We start from the raw sequence: 27,868 nt of genomic DNA, 5'->3' as shown, positions 1-27,868 counted from the left end.
GAGGGACCGAATGGTCGCCAGAGACTAGCTTCGCCACCATTAGCTACAGAATCATTTTGTAACTAAGCTTTTCGTGATATAAATTTCCCTGGAGCAGGTTACGTTTCACTTACAGAATGAGAGTTTTCACTCAGGAGATCATGTCTAGGCAACACAAGAAAGGATGGGGCTGAACGTCTCGGCTTACTAGAAAGGTCACAGGGCAGCAAATGGACTGTACAACTGGGGAGCACAAGAAGTCAGAAATCGGTGCAGAAACGACCACAGGAGCTCAAGAGCCACAAAGTGTCCGTCTCAGCAATCTCTAATGCTCAGCAGAAACGGGGGTACCCCCGAGGAGAGGCTGGCAGAGGCGGCCAGTAGTGGAGACCAGGAGCTGCAGTCAGAGGCTAACTTCACCTCAGCCGTGCCTTAGGCCTTGTGGACGGTTTTGATGATGAAAGTGAGACACCATGTGAGGCACACCCATGTGTCTCAGGTACCTGATCCCCTACAACTAAGCCCTGAGGCTTCTATCATTGGATTATAATATACTCTTCAAGTGAGCTGCCTTCTTTCAGAGAGCAGATTGCCTTTGTCATTTCATCAACACATATGCTTTATAACCTCGTCAGAAGCTGTGTCTCTACTGTCCTTCAAGACGTCTCAAGGCAGGGAGTGTATCCACAGCCCCAGCACAGAGCAGACTGTGCAGACTCTCACCTCTCTTCCCCACCATGTAAGCTCCATCACCACTACTTTCCTTCATGCGCCTCCACTGGCTCCACTATGCCTCTTTCACAGCATTTCCCCTCTAATTCTTAACTAACTCTATATTGCTCTTCTGGCTAAAGAGAGAAAATACAGCGAACACTGAAGGATTCCATATTTGATATAAGAATATCAAAGGGAATGCAACACGGGGCTGGTGATCAGAAGGTAATGAATTCTACCTGAAACCCAGCCAGTCTAACCTTGTTAGCACATCCCTTGGTTCTAAGAATCTGAGTCCTCATGTGTCAAATAAGGGGGGTCAACAAGACAACCAGTTAGGGTCTCCTGTAATTAGAATCATCTCTCCTTATACGGTAACTTCCTCTGCCAGGGGCCTGCAGGTAGACCCTTGATGACAACTGAGGGCAGCTCTGCTCAGCCCATAAAAAGCGGGGAGGACCACGGGAGAGGTCACTGGGAGCTATAAAGCCGAAACTCTTCCAAAGCAAGGGGAGTTTTAGCTACAAGTAAACCCCATTGCATGTGATGCGGAAGGAATGCTACACAGTGCACGACATGCAAATTCAGATTTAAACTTGGTCTTCCATATACAATACTTGAAATACATGATATAATGTGATTTACTATTTGTTTTCCCTCCTCACCAAAAAAAGTATGGGGAAAATGGAGAGCAGGAATCCCCGAGAAAGACCTGAAAGTATGTCAGTATCATACTAAATACATAAAATTTTATATATTAAAATATATATATATACCTATTACTGCCGTACCTTTTCTGTTGGTATGAACTGAGTCCAAGTGTTGTCTCAGTCTGTGAAGGAAGAAAACAATGGTGAAAACACGGAAACCAAATCTTTATACTACAGACATACAGAATATCCAACATATTTTATTACAGTTTCAACTTTGACCTTATACTTACTTTCAGGTTAAACCTGATCCCTAAATCATATGAAATGGTTTGTCACACCATATAATTCAAATGAGAGAATAATTTGGTTTAAATTTTAAACACACATGGAAGTAATGCAAAGTAATAGAACTGATCTTTAGAAGCTTGCCAAACCAATACATCCTATGAGAAGAGTCCTCTTTCCAATTACTTTGTGAGGCTACACGTGTCTCTCACTGTTCACTCCTTCCCAACTGTGTGCAGGTGCTGGTCTACTATGGTTCCTGCCACCATGGAGCTTGAGGAATGGGGCGGGGTAGGGGTAGGGGGAGTCAGTTGTTTTAAAACTAAATAAATATGTGTTTATACATTGAATAAAGGACTTTGGAAAAATTGGAAAGATGCTATGAAAGGGAATAAATAGGTGACATGCTTAAATACGTCATGAGGGAAGCCCTGTCTGAAGAGATAACATGTATACGGAAACTTAAAGGATAAAGAAGAGCTGTGTTTGGAGGTGGGATTGTGTGGTGGTGGAGAAAACAGCACGTGCAAAGGTCCTAGCACAGGAAAGAGCCTGGATGCTCAAGAAACAGACGGCAGGTCTATTTGGCTGGAGTTTAGAGAGAAGCGGGAGAGAAGCAGAAGTGAGGCTGGAGGTGAGGCAGCGCCCTATTATGTTGTGCCCTGGTAAGAAGCCATGCTAAGAAGTCTGGCTTGTGTTGTACTCTAAATGCAGTACAAGGGGACTGAAGTTGCAGGAGAGAAACAGACACAGACATGGTCTAGACGATTTAAGTGTTAAAGACATTACTTTGGCTGTAGTGTAGGATATGGATTAGAAGATCCAGCAATCACACTTCTAGGTTTATACCCCAAAGAACTGAATGCAGAGAGCAGGGACTCAACAGTTATTTAGATATCCATGTTCACAGCAGCATTATTCACAATTGCAAAGCATGGAAGCTACGCAAGTGCCTACTGATGAATAAATGAAGAAACAAAATGTGGTGTATACATACAAAAGAATATTATTCAGCCTTGAAAAGGAAGGAAATTCTGACATATGCCACAACACGGATGAACCTTGAAAACTAAGTCTACACTTAGACTAAATGAAACAAGCCAGTCACAAAAGGACAAAAACTATATGATTCCATTTACATGAGGTACTTAGAGTTGACAAATTCATAGAGACAGTAGAATGCTGGTTGCCAGGGGCTGCAGTAGGGGGAATGGGGAATTGTTTAATGGGCACACAGTTTCAGTTTGGGATGAAAATAAAAGGTCTGGAGCCAGATGGTGGTGATGCAGAAACAAATGCGAATGTACTTAATGCCACTGAAATGTACACTTAAAAATGGTTAAAATTGTAATTTTATGTTATGCATATTTTACTACAATAGAAAAAAAAGCTATAGCAATCAAGACAGTGTGGCACCAGTATAAAGACAGACAAAACAGATCAATAGAACTGGAGAAAACTCAGAAACGAACTCACACGTTTATAGTCAACTTGATTTTCAACAAAGGCATCAATGTAATTCAGTAGAGAAACATGTATCTTTTCAACAAATGGTGCTGGAACAACTGGACAAAGCTTGCGGGAAAATGAACCCTTAGCCTTGTATCACACCATGCACTCAAATTAATTTTAGATAAATCATAGTTCTAAGCATAAAAACTAAAATTATAAAGCTTCGACAAAAAAAACAGATTATATTTGCAACATTCAAACGACAAAGATTTCATGAACGGGACAAAAAAAACACTAGTCATAAAAGAAAAAACTGATGGATTGGACTTCATCAAATTTTTAAAAATACGCTCACCAAAATATATTGCTATGAAAATGAAAAGGCAAACCACATACTGAGAGAAAATATTTGCAAATCACCTATTTGATGAAGGACTTGTATCTTGAACATGTGAAGAACTTATGAATCTGAATAATAAGGAAACCACCCAATTTTTAAAAATGAGCAATTCTACAAATGTCAGTTAAGCACATGAGAAGATGCTCAGCACCAGTTATCGAGGGAAAGCAAATTTAAACTTCAACGATACACTACAACCTACAATCACGTCCAAAATGGAAAAGACTGACCATACTAAGGGTTGGCAAGGATGTGTAGTAACTGGAACTTTCATACACTGCTGGTGGGAATGTAAAACAGAATCACCATTTTAGAAGAAGTTTGGCAATTTCTTACAAGTTAAACTTAAAACACCCACCATATGACCACTCTGAGATATTTGCCCAAGGGAAACAAAAGCATAAGTCCATACTAAGACTTATACATGAATGTTTATGGCAGCTTTATTTGTAATAGGTCAGTACTGGAACAACCCAAATTTCCATCAACAGATGAAGTGACACATGAATTGTGGTATGGGATAGAACAGTAGAATACTACTCAGCAATAAAAAAAGAGTAAACTCAAAGACTAGGAACCTTTCTTTTTCTCTATTAAATATTTCTTTATTATTTTAGAAAAAATATTTTTAAAAGAACAGAAAATAACATTCGAATGGGGAAAAAGGAATAAACTACTGATACATGCAACAACATTGATAACTCTTAAAATAATCATGCTGAGTCAAATTCCCAAAAAGTACATTCTATATGATTCCATTTATATAAAATGATTTAAAGTATAAACTGATGGTGTCAGAAAGCAAATCAGTAGTTGCCTAGAGATGGAGAGTGAGGGTAGAGGGATTACCAAGGGTCACAAGTAAACTTCTGGGGGCCATGGATACATATATTTATTATCTTGATTGCAGTAATGCTTTCACAGGTGTATAATATGTCGAACTTTCCAAATCGTACACTTTAAACATGCACAGTTTACTGTATGTCACTTTTACTTCAATAAAAAGTACAACCTAAGAATTCTAGGACATGCCAAACTGTGGTCCCCATCTGGAGCTGACAGAAAGGAGACTCAGGAAGTGTAGCACCCATGTATACTTTCTGGAGGGGAAAAAAATATCTTCATGAAGACAATCTGGCCAAGATGATTACTCACGAAGAATTGCAAATGAGGAAGCTGTCTTGTGAAAGATAAGCAGATACAGTAAAGGAACTGTGGAAATAAGGTTAGAAAAGCAGAAAGTAAATGTTGTTTTTGAAGTATAAGCCACAAAATAGAAAAGTCATTTAACTATAATAAGAATAAAAATCTCAGCACAACCCTAAATATTGAGAGAAAAGGAAAGATCACAATAGACACTATTTTGTTTCTGAAGTAATTTGAGAAATGAAGGTTTAAACATATCTTAAATATGTATCTGAAACTTAAGCCCCGAAATTGAGGGAAAACAAAAAGGAAAGCATAAAAATTAGATGGAATAGATTAAACACATATATAGCATGATTAAATGAGATAAACTCGTCTATTAAGAAAGACAAAAGGATCATGTCGAAAAAACAAAGCCCAACTATAGACTGTAAATACCTAACACAAAATGATGCAAAAATGTTGAAAGCCAAAGAATGAGCAAAAATAAACAAGGTAAACGCCTCCTCCCACCCCACCCCCCAGAAAAGAAGAGAAAAATCAAGCCAAAAAAAGGGTTACATTAGTAACAATGAAAAGATTTGCTATTTATGTAAGTATTTTTATAACTGAACAGCAAAAAGAAAAAAATAAAGAAACTGGGGAAAAGAGTACTGTGATTGAAATATAAGCAAAGGACAGGAGGCCAATCACTTAAAGAAAAATAAACGGCCAGTAATCATATGAAAAAAGATGGTCGGCTCGCCAAGCTATGAAGCAATCCCTAGAAGAGGCTGAGATTTCCTATTTCACCATCTGGTTGGTGGAAACCTTTGAACTTTATGCTCAGAGATACGGGTCTGTCAGGAGTACTCAGGGCCCTGGAAAACGCCTGTGCCATGTATTTCTGTATCTTCTATCAAATATAAGACATACCTACAATATTTCAAAGTAAACTTCACTGAATCACAGATACTTAAAGTTGGTAACGCTTGACATATTGCAAATCATCTTTTCACTATGCATCTACAAAGATAAGCACAATTCCCACCCACAATTCAGACTCCATTCTTCTGTTGCATTTAAGGGCTCCAGTCTCAGCCTAGCTCACCGCTAGGCTCCACATTCCAGACCAGTCTGAGCACAGTCTCTCTCAGAGAGCACCCCAAAGGGATATAAAGGAGGAAAATGAACTATTCTTCCACTCAAATGGAAAAGACTCTGCAAAAGTAAGTCTGTGGTATATTCTCAAACAGTATTAAATTCTCTTATCACAAAAATAATATATAAGTTTATCCCTATAACCTAGTGGTTCCAATTGGGGGCAATTTTGTCCTTCGGGGCATTTGGCAATGTCTAGAGACATTTTTTATGGTTGCAACTGAAAGGGCTACTGGCATCTAGAGGGTAGAGGCCAGGGATGCTGCTGAACACCCTACAACACATAAAACGGTCTTCTTTCCTCATCTCCCAGCAAGGAATTACCTGGTCCAAAATATAAATATTGCCAAGACTGAAAACCCTACTGTAACCTGAAGTTTATAAAGACATATCAATAATTTAATTTTCATTTGTAATAACATCTCCTTACATTATAATTCAAAGTGCATAACTGCCACAACTGTCTCTATCTCTAGTGGTCCTTGCAGTTCTTAATACACTGGAGACACTCAAATTATATTTACCAGTCCAGGATCAAACAGCATGTGTCAGAATTCAAATCTTGTGCTCTTATCTGTAATTATTACACACTTATTACGACACATCCTTTTTTTTTTTTTTTTTTTTGGCTTTGTGGTTTGCGGGATCTTAGTTCCCCAACCAGGGATTGAACCCATGCCCTCAGGAGTGAAAGTGTGGAGCCCTAACCACTGAACCACCAGGGAATTCCCGACATACCCTTGATAAGACTGCATATGCCTAAAACTGACTTCTTTTAGCTTACACAAGCTGAAGTTGGCCACTCATTTCCTTTTATGTATATTTTACATTATTTTCTTAGTGGTTACCCTGGAGATTATAATTTATACCTTAAATCTACAACAAACTTGTTTGAATTCCTACCAGCTCAGCTTCAACAGTATACTTAATTCTGTCATTTTGCTATTTGTTTTCTATATGCCTTATACTGTTTTCATCCCTCACTTCCTGTAGTCCTGTCATCTTTTGGTTTAGTTGATTTTTTGGGAGTGAAATGTTTAAATTCATTTTGTGTATTTTCTATATTATTTTCTTTGTGGTTACCATGGGGATTAATCTAACATCCTAAAGTTATAACACTCTAATTTGAATTTTTATCAGATTTAACTCAATCACACTCAATGTGTACTTCTTTACAGCTCCATCCCTACTTCTTTTGGTTGTTAATGTCACAGAACTTCTTCTTTTTGTATCCAAAAACAAAGTAATAGTTCTTTTAAGTACATTAGTCTTTAAATTATATAGAAAACAAAATGTAGAGTTACAAACCAAAGTGACAATAATCCTTGCTTTTAGACTATTTTTTTTTAATGTATTAGTCTCAAATCTTGTAGAAAACAAAAAGTGGAGTTTCCAACCATTGTTACAATAATACCAACTTTTAAACTGCCCATGTATGTACTTTTACTGTGATCTTTATTTCTTCATATGGCTTTACATTGTTGTCTAGTGTTCTCTCATTTTTACCTGCAGGACTCCCTTCAGCATTTCTTGCAAGGCAGGTCTAATGGTAATGAGCTTCCTCAGCTTTTGTTTATGTGGGAATGTCTTAATTTCTCCCTCACTTTTGAAGAACAGTTTCGCCAGTTATAGGATTCTTGGTTGATAGTTTTTTCCTTCTAATATTTTGAATATATGGGTCCACTGCTTTCTGGTCTCCAAAGTTTGTGATGAGAAATCTCTTAATAACTTATCAAGGATCCTTTTTATGTGATGAGTCCCGTTGCTCTTGTTGCTTTCAAGATTTTCTGTGCCTTTTTAAGGTCTGATTTAACATGTCCCAGTAGAGTCTCTGAGTTCATCTTACTTGGAGTTCATTGAGCTTCTTGGATGCTTATATTCATGTCTTTCATTAATTTGTGACATTTTCAGCCATTATTTCTTCAAGTATTCTCTCTGTCTCTTTCTCTTTTTACCTTTCAGGACTCCCACAATGCATATGTTGGTTCACTTGATGGTCTTAGGCTCTACTGACTTTTCTTTAATCTTTCTGTTCCTCAGCATCGAGAATTTTTCACTTCAGTTATTGTATTTTCAGCTCAATTTTCTTTTTAATTTCTTTTTTCCCCAGCTTCACTGAGGTATAGTTGGAAAATAAAAATTGTTTATATTTAAGGTGTACAATGTGATGTTTTGATATACATATACATTGTGAAATGATCACCTCACATACTCTTTTTTTTTGGTGAGAGCAATTAACTACTATCTTAGCAAATTTCAAATATACAATACAGTATTATAACTACAGTCATGTTGTACACTAAATCTCTAGAAGTTATTCATCTTGCAAAACTGAAATATTGTACAAAAACTGAAATGAAAAATTCACTAGAACGATTCAAAGGCAGATTTGAGCAGGCAAAAGAAAGAATCATCAAACTTGAAGATAAGACAGTGGAAATTCTCGATTCTGAGGAAAAGATGAAAGATTAAAGAAAAGTCAGTACTCTTCTTATCAGCAAAATCTGACTGCTCTCAGTTTGTGCCTTTCTAGGGGTACTTCTGCTTCTTTGATGGATTCTGAATTTCTCTTCAAAGTATTTTGGTACCAATATTTACTTTTATGTCAGTGTTTCTGTATAAGAATGAGAGCTAGGGCTGCCTACTCTGCCATCTTGATGATGTCACCCTCTTTTGGTTTTCTTTTTAGGTTTTCTATCTTTTTATTGATATTTCCATTTTACTCATACGTTGTTTTCTTGATGTTCTTCACATCTTCCTTTAGTTCTTTGAGCATCCTTAAGATGACTGTTTTAAAGTAGATCTACTTCAAATCTGTATAGTAGATCTGCCATCAGGTCTTTTTCAGATAGTTTCTGTTGATTAATTTTTTCATTTGAATGAGCCATACTTTGTTTCTTTTTGTACACTGTGATTTTTTGTTTAAAACTGGATATTTGAATTTAATAATGTAGTAACTCTGGGTGTCAGATTCTCCTCCTTTTCCAGAGTTTGCTATCTGTTTGCTTCTGTTTATTGTTTTTGGTTTTATGATGTAGGCTATGTCTGTGCCAAAGATAAGCCTGAGGTGTAAACTTAAGGCCTTCTCAGGTGTTTTATGAACCTGGGCCTTTCCCTGAACAGTCAAAGTGATTTTCTAATTTCCCCCATATATGCAGTGGCTTTTGAAGGTTGTCAGCCCTTTAAATCTTCTGGTTCACTTCAGGGTGAGGAACTTTTAACAATGGGGGAGTTGCAACAACAATGGCCGCCTGCCTCTCTGTCTAAACCTCTGCGATCAAAAGCAGCAATCAGGGCATGGATCCCCAATATTTGGAGGACAGAATCCTTTTTTGCCCACAGGCTTCTGCAAGCTGTGTGCAAGCTGTTTGATGAACATGCACAGCTGCTTGCCACAGGGCCAGGGGTTGAGGGTGGGTAACTGCTTCTAGGCTAAGAGCTGAAATGGACCATATTTTACTTTAATTTACCTCAAGACTTCCACTTGAAGCTATAAGCCTTCAAAAGACTCCAGAGTCCCAAAATTGTTATACTATTTTTGTTATTGGTGTGAGGTCAAAGTTTTATTTCTCCCATATAGATATTCACTTGTCCTAGCACCCTTTATTGACTGTTACCCAATATTTTCTTTCCCCAATATTCTTCAACGACACTTTATTCATAAATCAAGTATCCATATATGTGTGAGTCTGGCTAGATTCTGTTGCCTTTTCTGATCTATAGAAGTGGTATAATTCATACGGCTCAACATAAACGAAGAAATGCAGTTGTTTTTTATGTATCAACTGTTATCCTGCAAACTTGTTAAATTGCTTATTGAATATAGTAACTTATCTGTAGATGCTTTGGATGACCGCCATAAACTATCATAATCTGAGGTGCATAATATTTTTTTCTTCCTTTCCAATCCTTTTAGTTTTTAATTCTTTTTCTTGTCTTTATTTATTTTTTAAATTTATTTATTTATTTATTTATGGCTGCATTAGGTCTTTGTTGCTGTATGCGGGCTCCCTCCAGCTGCGGTGAGCTGGGGCCACTCTTTGTTGCGATGCACGGGCTTATCATCGTGGTGGCTTCTCTTGTTGCAGAGCACAGGCTCTAGGTGCACGAGTTTCAGTAGTTGTTCTTGTCTTACTTTATTCGCTACAACTAGCATGATGTTGAATATAAGTGGTATTTAGTGCGCATCTTTGTTTGATCCATTCTTCATCTCAGAGATAAAACTTTCAGCATTTCACTGTTAAGTATGTTGTTTACCATAGTTTTTTCCACACCCCTCTTCCTTAATAGATATCCTTTATTATATGTGTCAGCTGGGGTTCTCGGCAAGATCCTGAGGCAGAATCCTCAGTGTCTGCTCACCTTAAGAACTGACTCAGCTTCCTACATTCTATATACCAAATCTTAGTAGCCTTGCCAAGCAGGAATTACAATGGTCAAAACACCAACTAAAGAAAACATGGGCTAAGAGGATTGCTACAATTTCTAATCATATCCTAACATTACTAGTGATAACGCATGGAATGCACTGGAAAGAAATGCACATGCATCATACTGTGGAAAGAGCTCTGGAACCAGGAAGCTGGGTACTTACTGGATGCTGGATTCTCGCTCTAGCAACTGAATATTCTATGAGCCTCATTTTCCTTTTCTTTAAAAATAAAATAGGAAATCAAGTCCAAACTTTCTAGCAAATTTTTAATGTTTTTACAGTTTTTACTGACTTATCAGCAATTAATTTTTAGGACTTAAAAAATCACCATGAGCCAAGCCACATGAATGTAACATAAATTCCACAATCTGGGAACGAATGCTCTCAAGCAAAATTCTAATTTTAAATAATGTAAAATAAGGCTGTTGCTTTGACTCTCTCCCTGCTTTAGCTTTAATTTAATTTGGAGAAACCCGATATATATTCTGCCACAGAAATGCTACATGAACATACTTCTAGTCACAAGAAACTAGGAGCTCTTTAAGAAATAGCTGAACTTATTGGCAAATTATCGCCAGAAAGAATGACATTATGTCAAAATCAAAACAGTTGTTCCTATGAAACATTCTTCAACATTAAAATGAATGATTTTTATAAATTTCTATTCAGAGGGGTCTTATGTTCTGTTACTTGCAGATATATAATCCACTATATATAGCATCTCAACATTAGGCATTCTGCAGGAGGCTTAGTGAGGTTTCACTGTGGCTGAGGTAACCACTGGTAATACCTGCCCTTAACACTCCAGTCTAAAATTACCTTAGCTATAGAACTCTGAGGCCTCCCCCAAGCTCTGGTCCAAGCATTTCAGCAGATCCAAAGAGGATGAGCAAATGACATCCCAGCTGACGAGCTCTTCCACACCCAAGTCCTTTTAGACGTGAATTGACAGCCTCCCCCAGCAAAAACGCATGTCAAGCTTCAGAATTTTCAAAATGGATTATCAACTTGCAACTTGTTTCTGAAGGACATAATAAATCCTTTTTCAAACAGTAAAGGACAACTACACTCAGAGAATTGTTTAGAAATTCAGTCCTGAGTTGCCTGCTCTCTAGATCCTGCAAATCACCAAAAGGGAGATGTTTAAAACAGTCATTTCTATAGGTTCTCCAAGTTCTCATCTTGCAACAGATTAAAGAACTAGAACAAGAGACTAAGATCACTTTCTAGCAAGGTGGCTTTACAAAACTAGAGATCATTATGCATCTCCAGTTGTTATTCACTTTTAAAATATAAAAAGCCATACAAAGACTTTCAAGTACCATGCAGCCACTGCCTGCTGTGTTTCTCAACATCTCTTATGTAAAAGTAGAATAATAAGTTTATTTAAAAATTTAGAAACAGGGAAAAAGTTTTCATCCGAAACATTTATTTGCTTCATTGTCAGAGAAAAAGAACCTTACAACCCATCACTTTTTTCCTTGCTTACTTTGTTTGGCTTAGTGTCTGAAATCTAAATTTATGCTAAAACCCAAAGAGAAATCTTATTCCAAGTCCCTAGCAGAATTATTTCTCTATTGCCTTGATCTAACTTTAATTTTCACTTTCCTGCCTTTATTATAAGCTACAGGAGAACTATTTAAGTCATGTATTTAGTTATAAGTAAGTAAACAAATACATCATAGGCAGCATCATGTAACAAAGAGACTAACAATCACACCTGGAGTGAGAAGACCAGAATTCTAATACCCGTGCCATTACTGCAAAGTCATGGGATCTTGGGCAACTTTCTTAATCTAAACTTTGGTTTCCCCTGAATATAACATGAATAAAAAAATTATCAGCCATGCTATCAAATAACATGGTATTTAAAAACACATGTTATTATTACAAAGGTGGTGAGTACTGTAAGACAAGCATAGAATATGAAAAAAGTTTGGAAGGAGAAAATCAGCCACAAAAATCAGGGTTGGTTAAGATGGCTTTTACTGTCTTTTTCAGCTCTGAAATTCTAGAACTGATTTTTAGCTGGGAAGACTAAAATAGGCTTCACGGTGATAAGTGAGCTACGTCTGAAAGGCAGAATAGGATTTCTATCAGATTACACTTTCTAATTTTATGTATAATATATATAAAGACATGGCTTAGACTGGCTAGTAGAAGGATGATATAGATGTAAATCTGCAGAACTTATATCCTCTGGAGAAGTTCTCTTCCAGATAAATATTTTGAGGTCCAACATCCGAATTCAGTGTTTCACTCACTGGCTCCACACTAATAGAGCTTACCACCAATTCCACTGCTCCTGATCTGATTCTCCCCACCTGACCTCCCAACATCCACCAGAAATATTTTATTTAAAAGGTAATCCATACAGCTAAGGAGGTTTTTATTATTACCAATGACTCTACTGCCTTGTCTGCATATGAAGCTCATAAAATATATTTCATATGAACCAGTTACGTTTTAAAAGAAAAATAATAATCAGATGTTATTCAAGGCTTGACACTGAGATAATTCTTCAAGTTTAAAATAAAATTACCTGTAGAAGCCCTCCATCATCAAAACGCAGTACTTCTATTATGCTCTCTGACTGAATAAATGCTGTGAAGGAAACAAAACATATTATCACTTAACGGGAACATAAATTTCATTTAAATAAAATCTTTTAAAGTTAATTACTACAACTTAATATTTTGAAAATATACTGCTTGATGGTGCTGGTTGAAGAGAAAAATCTGACTAATACTTCAGGATTTTAGTAACTATGAAACCAAAACAATACAACCCAATTAGAAAGTATTTTTAACAACCTACAGGCTATGTAAGCCACTCACAAAATATTTACTCCTGCTATACTGCCAGAAAGCACAAAACAGTAAAATTCAACTAGATGCAGCTGATTATTTTCACTGATAGATTAACTGAAAATAACATAAGCACATAGGAAACATCACTAGAGGATTTTATTTCCCCCCAAAATGGTAAGCTGAAGTTCTATATCATTTGCTCATTTGTAGTGATGACAGGATCTGGGATCAATGGTCAAAACTGACTTGGTGGGGGAGTGGGCAAGGAGAATGGCAAAAGGAGATTATTCCATTCCAAGAAACTGAGTACAATGCAAAGACAGGGTATTTAAAAAGCTAACGTACGATAACCATACAATCCAGCAATTGTGCTCCTAAATATTTACCCAACTGATTTGGAAATTTATGTCCACACAAAAATCTGCAAGCAATTCCTTACAGCAGCTTTTTTTTCATAATCATCAAAAACTGGACACAATCAAGATGTCCTTCAATAGCTGAATAAAGAGACAAATGTAGATTAACCATACAATGGAATATTAGTGATAAAAAGTAAAAGAAAGGGCTACATGCTCTATGACTTCAAGTATATGCCATTCTGGAAAAGGCAATACTATAGAGATGGTAAAAAGATCAGTGGTTGCTAGGGGTTTGGAGAGAGAAAGGAAGGGTGGAATAAGTAAAGCACAGGGAATTTTTCAAAGCAGTGAAACTCTTCTGTATGATACTGTAATGGTAGATGCAATTAACACTATGCATTTGTCAAAAACAGAACTTCACAGCACAAAGTGTGAACCTACTGTATGCAATTAAAAAAAATCATTTAGGAGATCAGGAATCCCAGGATAGACTACAGAATATGACAAAACAATTTAACTACATAGCAAAGGTATGAAACCATCTCCCTGAAGTAGGGTGGAGTGGGGAAAGGTGCTGACCTAAGTAATCTGGAAATGAGTGGAATCTGTAAGACTAAAGGCAACAGAAACTGTACATAAGCACCATCTCTAGTTAATAAAGTTATTTTCCACAGGGGTTTGGGTTAACCATCCTGACGCTGCTATACATGTACACTGGAATTGAACAATATATGGATGGTGGATGGTGAGAGATTTCTCACTGTCGGAATAAGAGTTTACACAAAAGCAAGGGAAGGAGGCTAGAACAATCTGTGTGGTAATGGATTAGAGTTGGCAACATCAGTACAAACTCATGTTGAGCTTAATACAGATACAGATGGTTGCATATAGAAATATTTACAGATGTGCATATACACAGGTTAGTATACACACATGTATTACAACCCAGTAGCAAAAAGCACATCTAGCACCTAGATCTTGGGTTCTACTACCATTCTCCAATAAAAGGAACTGGGGCTTCTTGGAGAAATGGCTGAATCTAGGACTGGGGCAGGAAATACACAAGATGAAATGGGAGCAACTTGTGCCAGAAAGTGCTTAAAAAAAAAAAAAAAAAAAAGCCTTACATTGATGGGAATATGTCAAACAGATGTAAGAGTTAACAGTAAGTGTTCCCAAATGGCCAAAGCTGGAACAACTTGAGCAATAAAATAAGTAAAGCAGTACTGGATTAAAACCCAAAGTATAAAATAAATATCTATGAGTCCATACTGGTATAAATAAATGAATGAATGAATGAATAAACAATGGGGGAGAAGAGACAAAACTTTCAGGCAGAAGAATTCTAAACAATTTATATAGAAACTCTTCTACTTAGAAGGTGGAACATAACTCCCCATTCCTTAAGCATGGGATGCATACAGTGACTCCTAAAGAAAACAGTATGGAAAAGAGGAAAAAAGGAGTAACTTTACAGTGGAGAAACCTGACAAACGTTACCTCAGTCAGATGATCAAGGTCAATATCCACAGGGAAAAGTCACGTGGACAGTACCCTTGATATGTCATAACAAAAATGGCACTTTATCTCTGTGGTCTTCCTCCCCAAATCACATAACTCCAGGCTCATCATGAGAAAAACATCAGACAAATCCCAACTGAGGGACATTCTACAAGACACCTGACCAGTACACTCCTGAAAACTGTCAAGGTCATCAAGAACCAGAAAAGTTTGAGAAACTGTCACAGACCAGAGGAGCCTAAGGAGACATGACTACTAAATGTAATATGCTATTTTGGATGGGATTCTAAAAAAGAAAAAAGAAATCAGGTAAAAACTAAGGAAACCTGAATAAAATATGAACTCTACTTAATAATAATGTACTAATACTGGTTCATTAATTGCAAAAAAAGTACCATATTAATGTGAGATGTTAATAATCGGGCAAACTGGGAGGGGGGTATATGGGAACTCTGTACTAGATTTAGAATTTTTATATAAATCTGAAACTGTTCTAAAATGAAAAGCTTATTTTTTAAAACCCATGAAACAATGGTGCTTCACTTGGCTTAACATGACCCTCACTGGCTCCTCTTTGTCGGTCTTTGGGTAGTCCATGAAGAAGCCTACCGTCTAATCCCATGTACCTGGCTTTTTCAGTATGACCAAAGCTGAAAGTCACGCAGCAGATGAGATGCCAGCTAATCAGATCACTTCACCTACTAGGATGGTGTCTTTCCTGCCTGCTGAGCATCGATTTCCTCTTATTCTCTTAATCACACCCTGATTTTATTTTGGGAAAGCCCTGTCCTCCATTTCTTGTGTTTCTCTTCAACCACAGCTCCAACTTGCTCTACCCTGCTCATTCCCCACCAGTTCTTCGTATATAGAGAACATTCAGTAACACTGAGTGCGTGAATGAAATCCCACCTTTCTGCTCAGGTATAAGTACTGGTATTTGCACACATTGATACAAACGAACTCTTTCTGGTTACCTCTAGTCTTAGCCTGTAGCTGCATTTCAAAAGTGAGATCAGAGCTAATGGCTCCAACGGAATTACTGACATAGAGTACATGTGGAGTGCACAAAAATGTCTCCAAATAAAGTGATAAACCATTAAGAAAAAAGGACTGTGAATGTAAAAGGCTCCGCCCAGCTCACCCATCCCATTTCTCATCCCCTCCCCCACCCTTTTAACATAAAGTGAAATTTTAGATGATCCAGAAAACCTTTTTGTTATACTCCTGTTGAATACAGATTTACTGATGTAAGAACACAATGAACAAGAATTAACTGAATAGTCAGATGCTCACAATGTACAGACAAAAAGTCTAGCTCCCAGTTAGACGCTTTCCATCTAGTTAGCAGAGAAAACAGACCAAAAAAAAGTAACAGAAATGTGCTATATTTGGTGCCTGCTATTAGAGTTATGATATAATGACCAACACGTAAGTTCCCATCATCAAGCTAGATCAGACCTTTATCTAACTGATGAGAACTTTACTAAAGAAAGAAAAGCAGTAATATAATTTGGGTGTATTGTATTTTTAATTAGGAGCTTTAAAAAAAACAAAAACATGAATTACCTTAGTTGAAAAAAATTAAGAGCGGCAGCTATTTTATAAAGTCCTGAAAGGGAAATATTGTGTTATACATCAACAGCTTTCCTTAAAATATGTAGAAATGAATAGGATTCAACTCTGGCATAAAACAAATTACAGTATTTTGCTTTAAATGATCAATCATAGTAACTTCAAATTATATGCCTAGAAAAACAGAATATGTACTTATTCATTTAATGTGTTAACAGTTATTAAGCTATACATTACAAAAAGTAACCAAAGCAAGTCAAGTTCACACATCTCCATATCTCTAGATTTGAAACCACAACTGACAGCTACTTCCTCTCCCAAGAATTTTTGTCCCTTATTTTACACTCTAAAGGAATCCCAAACTGTCTCAATGTTCCCCAGTTAAAACAGCAATCTGATGTATGAGAAATAAGAATACCATCTAATAATTATCAATCACTGTGTTATTAAACTTCAAACTAATCCTATGACATAGACTTTATGGATTCCAGTTGAAGATAAGCAGGCACAGCGAGGTTAGGCTCGAAGTCACTCAGCAAGAAAGTGGCTAGAAAGGGGCCATACATTTCAGCAATGGGACCCCAGAACCTGTGCTTCTAAACCCATCACTATTTACTTTCAAAGTAAAGTGACACCAATGCTCACAACCAACAGTACCTTCAAGCAACCTAATTTTAAAAATCAGCCATGTATTTCCAATAACAAGGGAGGAAAGGAGGACATATAAACACAAGAGGTTTTAGTTCTGGCTTTTATGATTCTATTGGCATTTACTCTGTGAAGCTGGGCTCGGTAAGACCTACTTTAAGCTCCTCATATTCACCCACATCACTATGATGTCTGAGAGTAACAAAGACATTTATTTTCAGCGGAAAAATCTCAGTGTGTCAGTTATTTATCACTTACTTTCAAAACAGAAGATCAGAAATTGAGTTTACTTCCCTATCTCATTTAGTAAAGAATGACATTTATAAGACAAAAATATCTTCACTTTAAGGGCAAATCTTTCTCTACTAAAATTATATATTTTTTTCTTTTAGGTAGAGATTCTTTTTTCTGAACACTGCAAATGATGACTAGATACAATGCTTGTTTTCAGACATCTTTTATAATAATTCACGAAAACAATGAATGTTGTAAATAGCTAGTAGAAATACATGTCATTTGGGCGTGTGTATGGGGGCGTGGGGGTGTGCACCGGGCATCAGGATCCTAGGCTGTGACCATCAGGTCTTTACTTTCTGGCCTTCACAGTCTCCTCACATGAGGGGAGGAGGCTGGACTAGTGAAATCCATGATTTTTTTAAAAACCAAGAGGAGAAGAAAGGGGCACACAGGCAGGACTTGAAAGGACTCCCAAATCCTGCGTCAAAGAGCCACCCTGCCTGGAACGCTCTTCTCGTGCTTGGTGTCTCCCCCTTCAAGTCTCAGCCTCAACAGTACCCTCAGAGGGGCCCCCCAGTGACTGCTCCAAGCCACTCCCTGTCCCCTCTATCCATGCCCTATTTTAACTCTTATCACAACCTGTAAATCGTTTCTGGTTTGCTTGCCATCTAGCACAGAGTCTGGAAAATGGAAGGAAAGAAGTATTGGTTAAAATAATGGCATTACTATCTCAGAATTAATTATTGTTAATGATATTAATGCCTCTTTTATAGTTACACTTGTTCAGGATTTTATTTCAACAAAAGGCTCAGTAACAAATATTTTTAAACATTCTGGACTAGGTTTGTATGGGTCCCTTCTATCCATAAAGAACTTTATGACTGGAACCTTGTTTCTTTCTTCATTAATTTTCTTATCTGAAAGAAGTAATATACACCTACTTTGTTATCTTCTTCCCACATTAAAAGTGCAAAGGAATTCATAAGTCAAATTCCAATTTTATCAAGACCACTCAGTATTACCAACTTCCTAAAGAAAGGCTGTGTCCATGTTGTTTACTAAAACTCAAAATATAGTTTTACGCAACTCAGATGTGTTGGACATACACCACACATCTAAAATGGTGAGTCACAAATGTTTTTCAAAATTAATGTTATAGCTTATGATAAAATACCATAATTTTAATTTTATCCTAAAGTGCTTAATTTATATAAAAAGATCAGCAAACTTGTTACAAAACGAATGGCTGAGAACCACCAATTACTCTAAACAAGCAACAGAAAACCACTAATACCCTGAAGCTCACCCTACTGTGCTCCCTCATCCCTAGCACAAGCAAAGGTCAGTGGGAGCACCAGAGGCAGCACACAAAACAAGCAGACCAAGGACTTCCCTGAAGGTCCAGTGGTCAAGTCTCTGCACTTACACTGCAGGGGGTGTGGGTTCAATCCCTGGTTGGGGAACTAACTAAGATCCTGCATGCCACGCAATGTGGCCAAAACAAACAAACAAACAAAACAAGCAGACCAAAATACCACCACCAGGGCTCTGAAAATTAAGCTGGTTATTGGAACCATAGCCCACAACAGGATCTGAATGATAAACTGTCTATCAACAGATGAATGGAGCAATAAAATGTGGTGTATAAATACAGCAGAATGTTATTCCGCCATAAAAAGGAATGAAGTTCTGACACATGCTGCAACACGCATGGACCTTGAAAACATTATGTTGAGTGAAATAAGTCAGACAACAAAGGACTAATATTGTGATTCCACTTACATGAAATGTCTAGAACAGGCGAATTCAGTGAGTCAGAAAGTAGGTTAGAGGTTACAAGGCACTAGAGCAAGGGGGAGTGGGACTTGCTGCTTAATGATTACTGAGACTCTGGGGTGATGAAAAAGTTTTGGAAATAGATGATGATGGTGGCATTGTCATTGTGAATGTAATTAATGTTACTCAATTGTATACTTTAAAACAGTTATAATGGTAAATTTTATGTTACATATATATGCTACTAAACTTTTTTTCCAAAAGAAAAATCACACAGACTATTTAAAAAACTACAGAATATATCTCATTAACTTGGACCCAAAAAAAATGTGCAAGAAAATTTTAATATATTGAATCCAGCAATGTATAAAAAATTACACACCATGACCAAGTGGGATTTATTCAAGTTGTGCAAGACTGGTTCAAAATTTAAATATCAATCAATATAATTCACCACTATCAACAGGCTGAAGAAGAGAAATTACTTGGTCATATAAACTGCATCAGAAAAAGTATTTAAGAAAAGCCAACACCTAGTCATGATAAAAACTCTCACAAAATAGGAGAAAAGAAGAGGAAACTAAACCCAAAGCAAGTAGAAAAACGGAAATAATATGTTAGAGTGGACACCAATAAAATTGAGAACAATAACAAAAAAACAGAGAAATCAGTGAAACAAAAACTTGGTTCTTTGACAAGACTAACAAAAATGACAAATCTTTAGTTAGGCTGACCAAGAAAACACCCATAAATGAAACAGGGAACATTACTATTGACTTAGAAATAAAAAGGACCTAACAAACTTACAGAAATAAAGGAATTATAAGAGAATAACTAGGAACAATTGTACACCAACAAATTAGATGAATGGATAAATACCTAGAAAAATACAAATAACTGAAATTAACTCAAGAATAAATCTGAATGGACCTATAACAAGAGACTGAAATAGTAATCAAAAATCTTCCTACAAAGAAAAGCCTAGGGACAGATGGTTTCACTGGTGAATTCTACCAAATGTTTAAAGAAGAATTAACACCAATGCTTCACAAACTTTTCCAAAATAAAACAGAGGAGAAAACACTTCCCAACTTATTCTATGAGGCTTATTCTATGATACCAGAATCAGATAAAGTTATCACAAGAAAGGAACCTGCAGCTCAATATCCCTTATGCATATGGATATCAAATCCTCAACAAAATAAAAAATACACATCCAGCAACATATAAAGAGGCTTATACACCGTGACCAAGTGTAAGACTAATATACTTTTTACACTACAAAGCTTCAACGAAACAAATGAAAGAAGATCTAAAGAAATGGAAAGACATAGGTTGGAATACTTAACAATGTAAAGATTGTAATACTCCCCAAATTGATCTTAGATTCAATGCAATCATTATCAAAATCCCACCTTGTTTTTTTCCAAATTGATCTTAAAACACTTAAGAAAATGCAAGAAACCAATAATAGCCAAAACAATCTTGACAAAGAAGAACACAGTAGGGGACTCACACTTCCTGATTTCAAAATTTATTACAAAGCTACACTAATCAAGACAGCGTGGTACTAGGAATAAAGATAAATGTGTAGATCAATAGGACAGAATTGAGAATCCAGAAAGAAACCCTCATATTTATTTATTTATTTATTTTTTTTAAATTAGTTTACTTTAACATCACCTTTTTTTTTTTTATTTTTTTTATTTTTTTTTTTATTTTTTATTTTTTAATGCCATTCTTGTCTGCTTACATTCTTTTTATGTATGTATGTATGTATGTATGGCTCTGCTGGGTCCTCGCTTCTGTGCGAGGGCCCTCCCCAGCTGTGGCAAGCGGGGGCCACTCCTCATCACGGTGCAGGGGCCACTCTTCATCGCGGTGCGCGGGCCTCTCACCATCGCGGCCTCTAGCCGCCGAGCACAGGCTCCAGACGTGCAGGCTCAGCAATTGTGGCTCACGGGCCGAGCCGCTCCGCGGCATGTGGGATCCTCCCAGACCAGGGCTCGAACCCGTGTCCCCTGCATTGGCAGGCAGACTCCCAACCACTGCGCCACCAGGGAAGCCCGAAACCCTCATATTTATGATCAATTCTTTTATGGAAGAAAGAAGAAAGGATAGTCTTTTCAACAAGTAGTGTTGGGCAACTGGATATCTGCATGCAAAAGAATGAAGCTGGACCCTAACTCACACTGTATGTAAAAATTAACTCAAAAATGGAGCAAAGACCTTGGTGTAAAAGCTAAAGCTATAAAACTCTTAGAAGATAACATGGGTAAATCTTTATAACCTTGGATTAGGCAATGTTTCTAAGCTAGGAGAGCTAAGCAAGCAAAGAAAAACACATAAATTGGACTTCATCAGAATTAAAATTCCTGTGCTTCAAAGGGCACTATCAAGAAAGTGAAAAGATGACCCAGAGAATAGAAGATTTTTGCAAATTATTTATCTGTTAAGGGTTAGGTACAGAAAATATATAGAACTCATCCCCCCAAAAGACAAATATTCCAATTTAAAAAATGGACAAGGGATCTGAATAAACATTTCTCTAAAAGACGAGAATACAAATAACCAATAAACACATGAAATGATGCTCAAAATCAGTCCTCAGGGAAATACAAATTGAAACCAAAACAAGATACCACTTCACACATACTAGGATGGCAATAATCAAAATGACAGATAATAATGAGTATTGGTGAGGATGTGGAGAAACTGGAAAGCCGTAAGTTGCTGGTGGGAGTAAAAAATGGAGTAGTCACTTTGGAAAACAGTTTGGCAGTTATTCAAAAAGGTTACCATAGACATAGCAATTCTACTCACATATATAAACAAGAGAACTGAAAACCTGAGTACAAAAACTTCTACATAAATGTCATAGCAGCTCTATTCATAACAGCCAAAAAGTAGAAACAACCCAAGTGTCCACTGACTGATGAATGATAAACAAAATGTGATGAATCCATATGATGGAATATTTCTCAGCCACAAAAAAAGAATGAATTACTGATACATGCTACAACACGGATGAACCTTGAAAACATAATGCTAAGTGAACTAAGCCAGATACTAAAGACTCATATTTTAAGATTCTATTTATATGAAATGTCCAGATTGGAAAATCACAGAAATAAAAGTAGATTAACAGTTGCTAGGGGCTGGGAGGAAATGGGATGTGACTCTAATGTGTATGAGGTTTCTTTCGGGGGTGTTGAAAATATTTTGAAATTAGATTGTGAACATACTAAAATGTGAACATACTAAAAGAACCACTCAACTGCACACTTTAAAAGGGTGAATTTGTGATATGGGAATTATATCTCAGTATTTTAAAATTCAACAACAAAAAGATATTGCATGATTTTGTGTTCTATTCCCTAAATTTTTTCTTAAAAGGTTGCCTGTATGGCATGTTAAATACTGTGGAGCCATGGGACAAAATGTGATACCTACTCCAGAAGAGCTTTAAGCTTCACAGTTCTTTCATGTATAGAAATTCATTCTTTAGTGTGCACATGTGTGTGGGAGGAGAGAATACAGAGCAATTGCTAAAGCAAATGGGGTAAATTGTCATCAACAGGTGAAGCTGGGTGAAAGTATGTGTGTGTGTTTTTTTGTTTTGTTTTTTTTGTGTGTGTGTGTGTTTTTAAATTTATTCATTTATTTATTTATTTTTGGCTGTGTTGGGTCTTTGTTTCTGTGCAAGGGCTTCCTCTAGTTGCGGTAAGTGGGGGCCACTCTTCATCGCAGTGTGCGGACCTCTCACTATCGCAGCCTCTCTTGTTGCGGAGCACAGGCTCCAGACGCGCAGGCTCAGCAGTTGTGGCTCACGGGCCTAGTTGCTCCGCGGCATGTGGGATCTTCCCAGACCAGGGCTCGAACCCATGTCCCCTGCATTAGCAGGCAGATTCTCAACCACTGCGCCACCAGGGAAGCCCTGTGTTTTTTATTTTGTTTTGATTCTTAGAAATTTCCTGAAAGTTTGAAAATATTCCAAATAAAAAGTTCACAAAAAATAAAATCATTTACACAAGACTTACAAAAATTTGAATGTTTAAACACACTCAATCTTTAAAAAGACCACATAATGAGCTATAGTAAATCTCCTTACCTAATTATGCCAAGTTCGAAATACTGGTTGTAGAGGTGTTTAGTATCCCAACAGCTGTCACAGATTAACTGTGACAAAAATGATAAACTGCAGAAGTGTCTATGACTACAGTGGTATTATAGCCATCTTAAAGCTGTCAGTTAAAATGATATGCCAATTCAATTATTGTGCTGGGATTTTACCTTGTACGTCCAATATGCAATCATATATTATGAGATGTATGGTGTACATATGTAATATCTGCACTGCATATATGTATACAATACATAACATCATATTCTAAATATTAGGTGAGAATCATCCATATCTTATTAATGTAGTTTTTATCCCACATGCTTAAAGAAGTGACCAATATAAGCAATTAGAAAATGAACAGCGGCTTCCCTGGTGGCGCAGTGGTTGAGAATCTGCCTGCTAATGCAGGGGACACGGGTTCGAGCCCTGGTCTGGGAAGATCCCACATGCCACGGAGCAGCTGGGCCCGTGAGCCACAATTGCTGAGCCTGCGCGTCTGGAGCCTGTGCCCCGCGACGGGAGGGGCCGCGATAGAGAAAGGCCCGCGCACCGCGATGAAGAGTGGCCCCCGCTTGCCGCAACCGGAGAAAGCCCTCGCACGAACCGAAGACCCAACGCAGCCAAGAGTAGATAGATAAATAAATAAATAAATAAGAAAATCCTTTAAAAAAAAAAAAAAAAAAAAAAGAAAATGAACAGCAAATTAAACCTAAAATAAAAGAAATGTAAATTGACAACATAGCAGAAAATAGGGAAAAATCAAAGAAGTCAAAAGCTTTTTGTTTGAGAAGACGAATAAAGTTGATAAATCTCTAGCCAGACCTGTCAGTAAAGTGAAGTCACATATTAGAAATAAGAAATGAGAGACTGGACATGACTACACTTCCTATAGACATAAGTCCGGTAAAGGAATATCATTAAAAAGTCTGTCAATATAGTCAACAATTCAGATTATGATATGGATAAATTCCTTCAAAGGCTCAAAATGCCAAATATCAGTTTAAAAAACAAAGTTAACTTGAATAGCCCTATATATATTAAAGAAGTGATTTCATAGTTAAAAGTCTTACAAAGAAAACTGTAGGCCCACCCCCCCATAGATTGATGAATTTTCCCAAATATTTAAGGAAGAAAAAAATACCAATTCAACACAAACTCTCTCAAAACATAGAAGAGGAAAAACTTCCCAACTCATTTTATGAAGCCAGCATTACTCTGATACCAAAAACAAAGACATTAAAAGAAAAGAAAAACTACAGACCAACATTCTTCATTATTATAGATGCAGAAATTCTCATTAAAATTTCAGCTAATATAACCCATTAATGTATAAAAAGGATAAATACATCATCATCATCATATAGGGTTTATCCAAAAAATGCAATATTTGTTTAACATTCAAAAAAAAAGGAAACCAACCTATAAAACTAAAAACACAAACAAAAAAATCCCCACCAAACATTAAAAACAACAACAACAAATAATAATAATAATCTCAAAAGATGCAGGAAAAGCATTTGACAAAACTCATCATCCCCCCATGACAAAAAGATCTTGGCAAAGTAAGAACGAAAGGAACTTCCTTAAGCTTTCAAAAGCCATTTACAAAAGACACAGCTTAACATCATACTAAATGGTGAAGGACAAAATACTTTCCCTCTAAGATCGGAACAAAGTAAGGGATATTCCCTCTTAAAACTATTCAACATCATATCTGAAGTCTTAGCCGATGCAAGAAGGCAAGAAAAAGAGGTAAAAGCATACAGATTGGAAAAGAGAAAATAAAACTGTCTTTACACACAGATATCATCAACTTCAGTTTAGAAAATCCTAAGGAATCTACAAAAATTCTAGCAGAATAAGCAAGATTAGCAAAGTGGCAGCATGCAAGGGCAATATAAAAAATCAAATGTATTTCTAATATTGGCAAGGAACAAATGGAAACAAAAATTAAAAACCATTTACAATAGCATTAAAACATATGATATCCTAAGGGATATATCTGACAAAACACGACTGGGAGAAATTAAAGAACACCTAAATAAATAGGAAGATATACCGTGTTTGTGAATTCAAAGACTCAATATTGTTAAGAGAGCAATTCTCCTCAAACTGATCTAGACATCCAATGCAATTCTAATCAAAATCTCAGTAGGCTTTTTTGTAGGAATTTACAAGATGATTCTAAAACGTATATGAAAAGCAAAGGACTCAAAATAGTAAAAATAATTTAAAAAAACATAAACATTGGAAAACCTAACACTGCCTGATTTTAAGACTTAAAATAAAGCTGCAGTAATCAAGTCAGCATAATACTGACACAAAAACAATATATAATGGAATAGAATAGATACTCCAGATATAGACTCCCACATATATGGCCAACAGATTATGACGAAGGTACCAAGGCAATTCAATCAGGGGAAAAATGATCTTTTCAATATGTAATGCTGGTACAACTGGTCAGTCATATGGGAAAGGAGAGAAAAAAACAAAAAAGAACCTAGATGCCTCAGCACTTACAAAAATCAACTTGAAATTACTGACATAACTTAATGCAAGAGCTAAAACTCCTAGACATCAACATAGGAGAAGATTAGTGACCCTGGGTTTCTTACATAGGATACAAAAAAGAAAAAAAGAAAAAATGAACTATTAAAAAAAAAAAGGTAAATTGAGTTTGATTAAAATTTTTGAAAACTTTTACTCTTTAAAAGATGCTGGTACAGAAGTAAAAACACAGGGAAGCCCCCCCCCCCCAAAAAATGTGATAAAGAGGACTTGGAATTTCATAAAGGAAACAAGAATAAAGAAAATGATAAAAAATAGGGGTAAATATAATAGACTATTCTTCTTCCTCATGAGTTTCTTAAATCATACTTGATGGTTGAAACAAAATTATAATGACATCAGTTGAGCACAATGTATGGAGAAGAAATACTTCAGGAAATTATATTTTTAAAAGTGGTAAGGGCCATGGAATCTCAATGAAATCAAGGTTTTAACACTGTAGTCAAAGCTGTAAAACATTGATATCAGGAGGCTATGTTAAGTTACATATATACTGTAATGTATAAAGCAACCACTTAATACACAAAGCAATATAAACTAAACAATATGGATCCTAAAAAATGTTGAAGTAACTCACAGAAAGATAAGAAAAATGAGATACAGAAACAAGAAAAAGAAGAAACAAACAGAAAACAAATAATATAATGGAAGAATTAAGCTCTAACATAACAATAATCACTTTCAATGTAAATGGTTTAAACACATCAATTAAAAGGCAGAAACTGCCAGAATGATTAAAATGATTATCCAACCATATACTTCAAACACAACATAAATAGATTTTGTATTATTAAAGGGTTAGAAAAAGATTTATCATGCTAACTTTTTTTTTATTAAGGTAGAGCTATGTATTAGATATAGTAGACTTCAGAGCAGGGACAGAGTATCATTTTATCATTAGATAAAAGAATCAACTTACCAAAAAGAAATACTGTTCCCAAATGTGTATGTACCAAACAACATAGTTGCAAAATAATGAAACAAAAACTGGTAAAGCTAAAAGGAAAAGTAAACAAATCCCATATTTGGGGACTTCAACACCCCACTGTCAGCAACTGGTAAAACTAAAAGAAACATAAGATATAAAATACACATCTAAGCAAAATAGTGGGTTACCCAAGTTCATTTGGGTTTTTCCATAACATGTTATAAAAAACACAAACGAACTTTTCGTTCAACCCAATATTTGAAAACCTGAACACCATCAACCAATAGGATCTAACTGACATTTATAGAACACTCCACCTACATCAACGCAATACATATTCCTTTTAAGCTACCTTGGACAATTCCTCAAGATAGACTACATCCTGGGTCATAAAAGAAACCTCAACAACAACTTTAAAAACACGGAAATCAGACTACATTCTCTAATCACAATGGAATCAGATTAGGAATCAGTAACAGAAACACAAAATAAAAACATCCAAACACTTCTTTATTAAACAATACACCTCTAAACAAATCATGGGCCAAGAAAGAACGGAATTTTTAAAACACATAGAAATGAATAAAAATAAAAATGTAATACGTCAAAAACAGTTCTAAGAGGAAATTTTTATGGCACTAAAATGCTCACATTAGAAAAGAGGAAAAGGTCTCAAATTAATAATCTGTGTTCCCACCTCGAGAAACTAGAAAAAGCAGAACAAATAAACCCAAAACAAATAAAAGGAAGGAAATAATAAAAATAAGAGCAGAAATCAATGAAATTGAAAATAGGTAAATAACAGAAAAATGAATTAAACAAAAGTCAAGCAAAAAGCAATAAAACTGACAAGCCTCTAGGCAAGATGGAAACAAAGAGAAGACACAAGTCATCAACACCAGGAATGAAGAAGCAGGGGATGGCACTGTAATTGCTGCAGCCACTAAAAGATTAGTAAGAGGATACTATGAACTTTATGCTCATAAATCAACAACTTAGAAAAAAATGGACCAACTTCTCAAAACCCACATGCTACCAAAACTCAACCAAGATGAACTAGAAGGCCCGCATACACCTACAGCCACTAAAGACACTGAATTTGGCAACAGATTCCCCAGA

General features: G+C 36.3%; 1 protein-coding gene across 7 annotated transcripts in view; it reads right to left on the bottom strand.

Annotated features, from left to right (window-relative positions):
• TMEM131 (transmembrane protein 131) overlaps window positions 1–27,868 on the bottom strand; it is a 190,893-nt gene that overhangs the window by 124,844 nt on the left and 38,181 nt on the right. For 4 of the 7 annotated variants that reach the window (XM_057557969.1, XM_057557971.1, XM_057557972.1 and 1 more), the window contains exons 2-3: window positions 12,744–12,805; window positions 1,470–1,525 (exon numbers count right to left, since the gene is read on the bottom strand). In XM_057557969.1, the coding sequence (XP_057413952.1) occupies window positions 1,470–1,525; window positions 12,744–12,805 (118 nt within the window). The remainder of the gene's footprint in view (window positions 1–1,469; window positions 1,526–12,743; window positions 12,806–27,868) is intronic. The other 3 variants (XM_057557970.1, XM_057557973.1, XM_057557974.1) reach the window with 1 other exon arrangement.

Source organism: Balaenoptera acutorostrata, chromosome 12 (assembly GCF_949987535.1).
Source record: "Balaenoptera acutorostrata chromosome 12, mBalAcu1.1, whole genome shotgun sequence".
In the NCBI taxonomy this organism is placed as follows: domain Eukaryota; kingdom Metazoa; phylum Chordata; class Mammalia; order Artiodactyla; family Balaenopteridae; genus Balaenoptera; species Balaenoptera acutorostrata.
This window is presented reverse-complemented; position numbering and strand designations above follow the sequence as displayed.